A 10,809-nucleotide genomic window follows, 5' to 3' on the forward strand; every position below is an offset into this window, starting at 1 on the left:
GATTGGGCTTCTTGTTTCAATGCGAGCGTGATCATGGACGTTCGCGGTTTGAGCTGGTGGACAATATCCCTGCGTGCGAATGACAGCTGCTCATCGTTGTTCCTGATCGGCTCTTCTTCTAATCCAGCACATTCGCTTACAGTACGAGATTGACGGGTCATTGTGAGGTGAATGGAATGAAAGGTGAAAGCAAACACGGCTTTCAGTGGCAGGTTGAACGCCAATATAACCACGCCAGCACAGCACAGCACAGCACAGCACAGCACAGCACGATCCCCGGTGTGCTGTGGAAGTATCGACTGAATAGCGTTATCTTCTGACCAGACACCGTCCCGACTTCATGCACAGGCGAGACTTTGTCGTCACCAGCACAACTCGAATGTACCTGCTGCATCAAGCATGATCACACGTGAAGGTCAATATTCAGGGTCAAACATGTGTCCCTTCCACAATTGAGATTCCTCACTCTCTAGAGATACCGTCACACTGATGTGAGGACCTACACTACCGTCATATCATGTAGAAACGAACAAAGGACTTTTGCCTTGACGATTTTTCATCCCTGCCAAATGCGGTGAACACTACATTTCCAAGATCTCGATGTCTTTTGTTAGCGTATGCTTTTCTACTACCACTACTATACAAGGCTAAACTCAGTAGTCATACAAGTCTGCCTCAGAGTTCTCCTCTGGAAGGACTAGCCCGTTGACTTTCAGTGCTTTCATCAGGTGGCGACAATCGAAGGCATCATCTGAGGCCTTTGCGATCGTTTTAGCCACTTCGAACACGTTGGAGATCTGTGATAAGTCAGTCACATAAAAGTAGCAATAGCTCGACAGAGACTTACTTGGCGGCCGTTGACCTTGATTCTCGCAAATCGCCGGAGGAAGACTTCGTCAAAGCTTTCCATTTGCTCTGCCGTGATGTCAGAAATGGTCTTGAGCAAGTTCTGGAGCACACCACGCTTCGCATCTGGGGTCAGTGGGAGGTAGAGGATCTTCAAGAGTATGCGATCCAAGATGGCCGAGTCCATGTCATCTATACGATTCGTGGTGAGAATCATAATCCCTGGAAAGTATTCCAACTGCTGCAGGAAAATGCCAACCAGTCGGTTCCGTTCGAGCGTGACCGGACTCCGTGCCTGGAGGAAAATATCCGCTTCATCCATCAACAGCACCGCATTCCATGCGACAGCCGCTTGGAAGAATTGGGGCAATTGCATGTCCAGCTCACGAGCATCCGAGCTTATATCTGCGCTTGAAATCTACTTGCGTCAGTATAGCGTGGTCTGAGTGACGATGGTCGCACTTACCGAGTACAAGGGTCGTCGATAATGAAGGGCGAGAGCTTGAGCGGTAAGGGTCTTTCCCACTCCTGGAGGTCCGCTAGACATGATCAATCAGTCATTCAGCCGTGAGACAAGAGCAGTCGCATATAGACCAAGCAGGACAACAGCAAGGAGAGCTGGATAGCATATCAGATCGCAATGTCGCTGATTAGCAAAGTGGTGGAGTGACAGGATACCAATGACCCATCAATGTGAAGGAAACCAAAAAGAGAAAAAGACTTACTGCAGCAAAATGCGGTTACCACGACGGACTGTGCCTATCTCTGCAGCTGGCCCACCTCGAGGTGAAGTGAAGTACTCCTGAGTCAGGCTCAGCAGAGTGGTCTTGATGTCGTCTGGAATGGCAACTTGTTCAAACGAATCAGAAGGCCACTGGACAGGATGTATGTGGTTGACGACAAACTCGCCTGGATGTTAAACGGTCAGTATTTGTTACGTACTCAAGCAAGCAAGGCTGACCAACCCCAAAACTTCAACCGTAGACTACATCCGAGTACCGTCGGCGGACACACCATGAGCTCTTCGTCCGTTAAGGCTGTGGAATCGAGACTGCGATCCATGACCCGATGTGACTGGGTGACATGAGGAAATATGTATTCCGCTTCCACCCATCGGCTCATGAGGCGAGCATAGCCGGGGTAGACCTTGCTAAACTCGTTGGCGTCGACCATGATCTCGGACTGAATGGCTAGGCGTTTGTACTCGTCCTTGACCTGTAAGAAGGCGGTGCCACGATACACGCCGTGATGACTGCCCATCAGCTCGATGAAACGTCGGCCACGGCGGATCAGTACTTGGCTAATCTGTCGATCCGGGTAGTGGTCGATAGGGTAAATCGGGAGGGAGGTAATCAGGGCGGCACCATGGAACCGGTCCAGACGCAGGTGCTCGATGACCCAACCAAGAATCTTCCCATCGTAGTCGACGTACTCGCACTGCAAGACCAAGTGTTCCACGCCTTGTGCAGTCTTGTCCTTGTAGGCCAATTGGAAGCGCAGACACCGTACTTGCTTACTGCCCGGGCACATGGCGAGCACGAGCGTATTGGGTGGGAACAGTGCCCACAGAAGCTCGTAGGTGATCTTGCCCGTCTCGAGTAAGGACTGGAGTCGTGCTGTGGTGTCAGCTGTCCGCGTCTTCATGGTGGACAGCAGATATCTAAGGGCTTCGCGATCTACCTGCGGCCAGGTCTTATCCTGGGTGCACTTGTCGAGGTAGGTCTGCAAGGTCGGCAGGTAGTGATACAGCAGATTCTGCTCGAGCTGGTCATGGGTGTTCAGTGGACGGCACTCGCATCTTCTTGGTATACGTACCTCCAACTTCTCATCCTTCAGGCTGAGCCAATGGACGTCCTCGAGGACCTCGCGGAGCATGTCGCGCAGTCCAGCAGCGTGAACATCCACATAGTACACTCGCTGCTCATCTTTGTTCACTACAAAGTTGTCAGACACGTTCTTTACGAACACGTTGACCAGATACTTACAAATGCGGACACGACAGACAAAGGCGTAGGTCTTCAGCTCGGTGATGGACGATGGATTAGGAGGCTCGGTGAGTTTGTAGGCAAAGGTCTTAGGGTCCCAGCTAGCAGCAGACGTGGTTAGCACAGCATGGTGGCCATGGACGATCAATGGGCAGCACTCACGCTTCGTACACCTCCTTGAGTTCCAGTCGAGAACCCCGGGCTGGTTTCATCGCCTTCTTAGAGGGTACAGGGGCAGCAGCAGCGGTCGTATCATTGACACATTTGACTGCGCGTCGGAGCAGCCTGACCAATTTTGCATCCTGAGCTGAGAACTGTGAATCTGAATGTGTTGGCGAGACCTCATCCTGACTTGACTCACTCTCAGAATCAGACGAAGTCTCTTGCTGAGAAGTAGGGGCAGCTGCTGAGCCAGCTTTGTCTTTGTCGTTGGCTTGGAATGGCATGGTCATAAGAACAGAGAATGCTATGGTCCCGTAGTTTGCTGGACGGTCGTGCTACTCTGAATGACTTTGGTCGATTTTATAGCTCGAGCCATCATCTTCGTTAAGGTCTTTTCCCACTGGCACAGGCGTACACGTTGTCACAGTATCCCTTTGCAGTACTGTCGTAGCTGATGCAAGATCTCTCTGCATCGTGCATAGTCTAGTCTTCTTGCTGGAGATTGTTGTACCTGGTGAGTTTTGGCAGAAGCCTGCGACTCCACCAAGCCGAACATATTGAGGTAGTGCATGGGCCCCACGGCACTTCACTGTCATGCAATCACCATTGCACGGAAAGACTGGTATGCTTATCGAGATCGCAATTCAGCCTTTCGATATGTACAGACCCCCTGGTATTAGACTACTCATACAAGAGCTAAACTGTTTTAGATTTCGACGACATCTGAACCTCTCAATGATGTCCAATTATGTTGGTGGAAGCGAACTGCCGGCGCTTGAGGTGATACTGCAATTATTCCTGTTCGTAATCTGCATTGGAGGCTTTGTTATGATTGGACGCTTCATGCTTAGCGCGAACCAAACTTGACACAAATTTGTATCAAATCTACACACTTATACAGTAGCTTTGGCTATTAATCCAACCCACGTTTACTTCTTTGTAGCTGCACTTTTGTTGCAGATATGGCGAAGTCTCAATTGCGTTCATTGACTGTCCAAGACGCTTCGACGAGACTGGCGGATGCTGTCATCACCATCCAGCGTCGAGGTGAATTGAAGCAGTCAGAATCTAAGCGTATCAAAGAATTCGTTGCTGCCGTTATTGAGGCACAACCGGGCGATGTCTACGAACAATTCTTACGCAAGGTATCTGCTGAAGCAGGTCTTCAAATGGCGCTGCTTTGTTCGGTAGCCCTAGGCCGTACAGCCATAAAAGGCATGAGAGAGAGAGTCCGGGTTGATCTACCATTCGACATTAAGAATCACAGGTCGACATGGGAGAATCCTACGCTCGAAAATCTTGTCAACAAGGCTAAAGTGATGGTCTGTGAGGAGCAGGATGACGCTGGAAGTAGCACTCGGGAGATGCCTGCTCAGGCTGCTTCTACACGAGCTGAGGTTCATGGTAGCCACCCAGCGGTAGCGAGTTCCGTCGGTCCGGCCTTAGACTCAGGTATGTCAAAAGCCTAATCGCATACTATGCTAAACAGTTTTGTAGAAATGCTGACCGGCTACGCGTGTAGCCTCAGTGCGGAAGATACCCAGACTATTTTACAGTCGCAATATGTTGTCGGGCCTATGTGGTTGACATATCCGTACAACAGCAGCGCAACACCTTTTGTTACCATCTCTATTCCACGGGAATTGGCAAGATCGTATGTTGAAGCACGACCTCAGCTTGGAATGGAGCGCTGGAGGATGTACCCCAGTCTGATTGTTCCGACTGTGTCATAGTTCCAGCAATTGTTCCAGGGTATCAGAACCATCTTGCCCTTCTCTTCAGTTCCCACTCCATCAAGATATTTTCCGGTCTCGTCGTCGAATATGCTCAAGGCGCCAACTTGATGTCTGACATCTACCACGATTGCGATGGTGGTTTCTGGAAAGCTACTTTTAATTTTGGGAGTTGTAGTAGTTTCCCAGATCGGAGTCCCCGGATTTTTGGATCCTGTCTGCGACAATCAGTACAGCTTTGAGCGACGGAGCCACCTTGTATTACTTCCTTCCTGCACCTCTCAATTAGATCATCGTCAGATGCGTCCTGAAATCTGATTTTCCTCGTCGTCATGGTAGTGGAGCTCTCGGTATTGAGCAGCGTAAAGGGTTCTCGAGTTTATAATCATTATGATACGTGTATAGTGCAAGGCACGATATCGGACACTGCTAGTGAAGTCGGATGTCTCGTATTTACTGATGCCCAATGACTGATTTTGCAAGGCTGCGGGGCAAATTGCCTCACAAGTTCTGGTTCAGTCATGTGATGCTTTTCTCCTCCTCACGTGTACCTCAGAGCCGATTTGAGCTACGGTTGTTGTGTCAAATTTCACACAAATGATTGACAAATCTGAACCCTTTTGTCATTCTTTATCTCTAAGACCATGAACCATTCTGTCTGACCTAGGTGAAGCACTTGAATAATTAGCGTCGAAAAAGACGTTGATGGCCTTTGACAAGATGATATTTCGTCATTTCAGATTGCTAGTAAGCATTCTAGTGCACACATTTTGTATTCAGGAAGCCTCGAACCCTCAGACTACCTAAGTGTCGGTTGCACTTTTGAGAACGGTAGAGAGCGAGAATAGGACCCAGTACGGGAAACATAGGTACGTGCTTAGCTTTCGCGAGACAAGCTAGCAATTACAATTAGGGTCGGTCAAGGTATATACTGGTGCAATGTCCCTTTTTCGTACGAGCTCATATCGAGCACAATTAGCCGTGAGGCTTGATTTGACCCTTTGCGACCTCAATTCCTCGCAATCCGTTTCAGAAACTGGCAGGATAGTAGGCACGATGATATGGCTTCCGTCGGTGGTCATTTGTGACACCACTGAGAAGGCTTTCAGTTCACAAGTAAGCTTTTCAATCCAGCACGATCTCTAGCTTATATAGACAGCTTGCGACGACCTACGATGAAGATGGGAATCTAATATACACGAGACGTGATGGACTAACTGTCCAAATCCGCGAGTTGAACCCGAGTAACATTCTCGACCACGAGCGCTTCGTTGAATACGAGCGCTACTTGTTCATCTGTTCGTCTGTGGAGGGGCTCAAAAGAATAAACGTCATCTGGGGGAAAATAGCAACAGCGAGAAGATGCTATCGTCCAATGTCACCGATAGTAGCAGAATTGTCAACGGAAGCATCACTATACAGTTCCAATGAGTTCTTAGATGCTTCACAACTCACTTGCAGAATGTTTGGTTGGAAGCATTCAGAACTTTCCAAAAAACTATCAATCGAGGACGCTTTGTTATATTTATGTGAGGACTTGAAAGTATCTCTATGGATGTCAGCAAAAAGTTGGCTTGCAAGTAACTTACTGCCTTCTCGACGTAACACGCCACATCCAAATTATCAAGCAGAGCTTATTCACGATGGTCCTATTTGCCTAGAAGAAGCTGAAAGCTCAGATATCCCGCGGGTTCAGCGGCCTCCTAAGGCATATCAGAATACGAGCTGAGCCACTGATTTTTGGACGTTACAGCAAGAAAGAGAAGTACGGAGAGGATTAAGTTGAAGCTGGCTCTATTACAGTGAGTATCATATTAGATGGATAGGCATATGTGCATTAGCTAAAATGGGAGCTCATGAAAATGCATTCTGAGCATCATGATCTTACAGCGAAAAATTAACACATGCGGATGTGATTCGCTAAACCATAATGCGAGGCTCAAAGATTCCTCAGCTTCACCATGCCTGTATGTCATTGGATTCTGCTCGCTCACAGGGTGTTGAGCATCGAACCATTCGGTGCTGCAATAGCTGAGTTCATACAACTCCGTTAGCCTTCTGCCTGATGTGAAGGCCGACACCTTTTTTTTACGACAGGACTGCAAGGGGCTGCACAACTCTTCCTCACGGACCTCAACGGCAGAGTCGTGCCCCGCTGCGCAAGTTGGTGTCACGAGTCTCGAACATACTCCCGACCTGGTCCATCCTCCGCCAACCATATTACTTTTGTTGATCATATTAGGTCCTTTGGGTTCTGTGAGCAGAAATCAGACGGGTGACTGAAGTGACCAACAAGGTGAGGCAAGCCAGAGTGGTCTTCGACGAACAGAGATTCGAAACGACTATCGGTCATTTCTCCCATGGTCGCAAATCTAGTAGGACAGTAAGGCGTGCAGATAACGTCGTTGTTAAACGAGTACAGCAGACGACAATATTGTAGACTATAGATAAGAGCAGTCATCTTGCACGAAGAACCTTCTCTCTGGTTCGTTAACATACATCTCGTTGAACTGACAGGGATTTGCATCCTGTAGTTAGGACTGAACTTAGTGCATGCCACGGCCAAGTGGTGTGTTCCGACTTTCGTGAATGACTCCGCTCCGTTGCAAATATTCTTGCAATTTTCGGTCACTCCATTGATTGAGCTGGCTTTTGTAGCAACCGCAGTATGGCTTCGCCATTGATCCGAGGCTTGTCCTTCAGCACCATTAACCCGTCGTTGCCACGTGTTAAGGCAGAGTTTGGATTGAATCTGCCGTCATAAATCAAGAGGCGACACATATCTATATCGCCTAGCTGCACAGCTAACCGCAATGGACCATGCTGCTCGTTCTGAGAGGGATCGACACTATCAGCGCTGGTCTGCGATAGCAGTAGTAACTTCGCTGATTCGTATCGGTGTCGTGTCCCAGAGTTGCTCTTGATGACTCGCAATAGAGCTGTCTGTCCCTGACCATCGGTCTGATCCATACGCTTTCGAAAATGTGGAACCAGGATGCGCAATATTGAGGGGTTGCAGTTTTTTGACGCCAGATGAAGGACGTTTTCGCCGCGATTGTTCAGGTAGCCAAGGTGTGCTTCGAAGCCTTCCTGCTCTAGCAAGCACTGTACCACATGGACATGGTCACCCAAAACAGCGTCCGCAATCGACTGAGAGCCACGTAGCAGTTCAGCCTTCAGCTCTGAATCATGTTGGGCTGCATTCAGTAGATGCTGAATTAGAGGCATACAGCCAGCACGAGCGGCCATACACAAGAGCTCACTGCCCCATTTTTCCTGTACAAGCCTACTCGACACAATATCAACAAGATCAAAAGCCACGTTCCAGTCATTATGGCGTGCGCCAATTTCTGACCATCGCCTTGTGATAAGTCGGAAGAAATCAAGGTTGTGGAGCTGATGGACGAACTTGTACTCCAGAAAGAGCGTTCTCAGCCTGGAAAGATTACCCCATTGTAGAATTTGGTCAGCAGCAGCAATAGCTGGTAAGGGCAGAAAGTTGTCCTTGTCGAAGTTCGAGTTCTCAAGCATATCGCAGAGCATGGCATCTGAACCGTAAAGTGAAGCAATACTGAGTGGATCGTACAAATGACTGTCGAATTCAAATCTGGCCTTGATCGCGCAGTCTGGACGACAGTTTTGTCTGATCCAGTTGTGAAGTCGAATCGAGCCTGCCTGACATAGGCTCTCTATCTTCGTGAGCTGTGGCAGACTTCCGCTTCGTACAGAGCTCAAATGTCGAAGCCATTGACTTGCCGCATACACGAAGAAGTGACCAAAGCCACGCTCGGCTGGGTCGTAGCGCACCATGTTTTCTTCCCATGCCTCCCACGTGCAAGATGGATCGTACTCGGCTGACTCTGTGTTCTCGAACAGGTCGGCTTCTTGAGGCAGCTCGTCAATTGCAATTTGCGCATCCGAAAATAGCTGGAAGCTACCAACCTCATCTAATAGCAAATAGTCAATACAAATGTCCAGAAGGAAAGATTCTAACATTTCGATTTGATGATCTGCGTTCATAGAAGTAAGCGCTGTTGGTGTCGCCGATTTCTCCAGAAGAGGCCAATCCCGTATGACAAATTCCTTCACTGACTGGTGAACAAGGCGGATTTGACGCTTTCTCAGATCATTGAGATCGGTACGAGCAATAAATGGATGGATCAGACTCATTACTCTCTGATGATCTACCAGCTGGGCAAGATCAGCGATAGTACTGACCTCATGTCGACCCGCAGCTAACGCCACAGCCCAGGCAAGTTCTTGGATGCTAAGGGGTCTGCACGCAGCAGTGAGGACTTTCAGAGCTATTGCGACAAGCTTCTTGTTCTCGGAATCATCTGAACAATATCGCGCAACCATGGAGATGTAGAGCTCAGAAAGCTGGTCAGGCAAAGGCATCTCCTTCAGAAAACGTCGCATGGGTTCAAACGCTTCGATTCGACGAATCCCAATGAGTTCGACCATCATCTTTGTCCATATCGCGCTTCCCTGTGCCGAGCTGGACAGCCTTTTCACGACGAGTGCCCTAACATCTTCTGATAGATAGGATAACTGACTATCCACTGAATGTCGGACAATAGTGGCGTCTCTCTGCTCGTCCGAACTCATATTAATTCTAGGTATGTCAGCCAGATGCTCTAGAATCCCTCTTTCAGGACGAGATGAGAGTAAAATCTTGAGCCTCGGGGTTTTCTGTGACAATGTTCTCAATGACTTGAGAAGGGTCTCTCGCGACGCCCTGTCACACTCATCTAAGCCATCGACAACGATAAAAAGTGGTCGATCCAGAGTCTCTGTTACGTTCTTAAAAAATCTTCCTAGTTCTCTCGTATTTTTTACTGGGTCTGGAACGCCTGAAGCCTGCTTCTCTTTGTACCATGCATGGAACGTCTTTTTCAGGCCAGGGAGCTGTTCAAGCAGTGCTAGTATTAGTGCAGCGAATATATAACCCACCTGTCCAGTTTCATCGTTCCGGCAGTAGTGATAGCATATCTTCGGTTGGGGTAATTGGTGTTCGTTTCTTTGACTTAGCTCATCAACAATGAATGCCATTGCGTTCGTTTTCCCACTACCCATCTCACCAAAAATCACGAGCCACTCGGAGTCGCAGGCACCATACCATTTTCTGAAGTCAGGGTGCATGAGTAGAAATGTACATGCCTCATCGGTCCGAAGCTCTTGCAAGTCTGCATGGTACTGGGTTTGCAGACTCACCTTGCTACAGCCAAGCCACCTGTCGACTTTTATCGCATAAGTACGCAGCCACCATGAATGACTGTATAAGAACTTACTTTCTTGGTCATAGAGCATACCCTTGATGTCCTCAGTGACCTCCCATGTCGCTTTTTCAATAAGTTTCCGAAGAGTATCGGCATGTCTCAAGAAGTCGTGAACAACATTTGGTAGACGATCCGTCTCTAGAACCATTGTCATCACCAGTTTTGCTCCCCTTCTCGTGAGAATCTCGTGTGCGGCTTGGTAGAACTCTAAGACCTTCTGATACACGGAGACGAGTGCCTACCAATGATTAGACTTGAATGAAAAAGTCGACGGAGGCATACTTTGTGAATGTCTTGCCTATTCGCTCTTTGACCAAGCGTGTCGCAGTCGTCGATATATGAAAGTTGTTCTAGCATTTCGCCAATCTGCTTAGCAAACTCCAAGTCCGCGCTCGCGAATGTTATAGCAATCTGTGTCCAGGAAAGTTAGTAGCATAATGCAGTGGTCGTCTCTAAGACAAAGAACTCATTTGGACAGGCTTACCGCTGTCACACTTTTGACCACACCAAAGACAGTAGCTGCAGCTGGTTCAAGATTGCTCACTGGGGATGCTAGATCCAGCGCTAGCTTGAATCTTTCGAGCGGTACTTGGATGGACCGCAAAAATGCCACCCCACGGAGAAAGGCCGACTCCTGAATTACATCCTTGTCGACTTCCTCGAGCTGTTTGAATAGCTGGGCGGCGTTACTGCCTTTGAGAATCGCAACGTCTATATCCTCCCCGAGACTCTCAACAGCTTCACGATAAGCTGCGCTCCAAAGATCCGGAGGCATAGTCGCTGTCTGGATGTCACCACGACGAA

General features: G+C 48.6%; 3 protein-coding genes across 3 annotated transcripts; 1 reads left to right on the forward strand and 2 right to left on the reverse strand.

Moving 5' to 3' along the window:
• Positions 1–653: 653 nt before the first annotated feature.
• On the reverse strand, positions 654–3,277 carry LTR64_008792 (uncharacterized protein; the record flags this gene model as incomplete). The annotated part of the gene is made up of 7 exons (XM_064903097.1): positions 654–797; positions 848–1,264; positions 1,313–1,385; positions 1,572–1,755; positions 1,812–2,610; positions 2,662–2,932; positions 2,994–3,277. The coding sequence occupies 7 exons, from the start codon at positions 3,275–3,277 to the stop codon at positions 654–656; spliced, it is 2,172 nt and encodes a 723-aa protein (XP_064750487.1).
• A 678-nt stretch (positions 3,278–3,955) lies between these two features.
• Positions 3,956–4,726, forward strand: LTR64_008793 (uncharacterized protein; the record flags this gene model as incomplete). Its single annotated transcript, XM_064903098.1, has 2 exons — positions 3,956–4,445; positions 4,491–4,726. 2 exons carry the CDS (start codon positions 3,956–3,958, stop codon positions 4,724–4,726), a joined length of 726 nt encoding a protein of 241 aa, XP_064750488.1.
• A 2,628-nt stretch (positions 4,727–7,354) lies between these two features.
• Positions 7,355–10,780, reverse strand: LTR64_008794 (uncharacterized protein; the record flags this gene model as incomplete). Its single annotated transcript, XM_064903099.1, has 4 exons — positions 7,355–9,966; positions 10,018–10,243; positions 10,288–10,416; positions 10,490–10,780. The coding sequence occupies 4 exons, from the start codon at positions 10,778–10,780 to the stop codon at positions 7,355–7,357; spliced, it is 3,258 nt and encodes a 1,085-aa protein (XP_064750489.1).
• Positions 10,781–10,809: the final 29 nt, after the last annotated feature.

This window comes from Lithohypha guttulata (genome assembly GCF_036872675.1).
Source record: "Lithohypha guttulata strain CCFEE 5908 chromosome Unknown scaffold_18, whole genome shotgun sequence".
Lineage (NCBI taxonomy): Eukaryota > Fungi > Ascomycota > Eurotiomycetes > Chaetothyriales > Trichomeriaceae > Lithohypha > Lithohypha guttulata.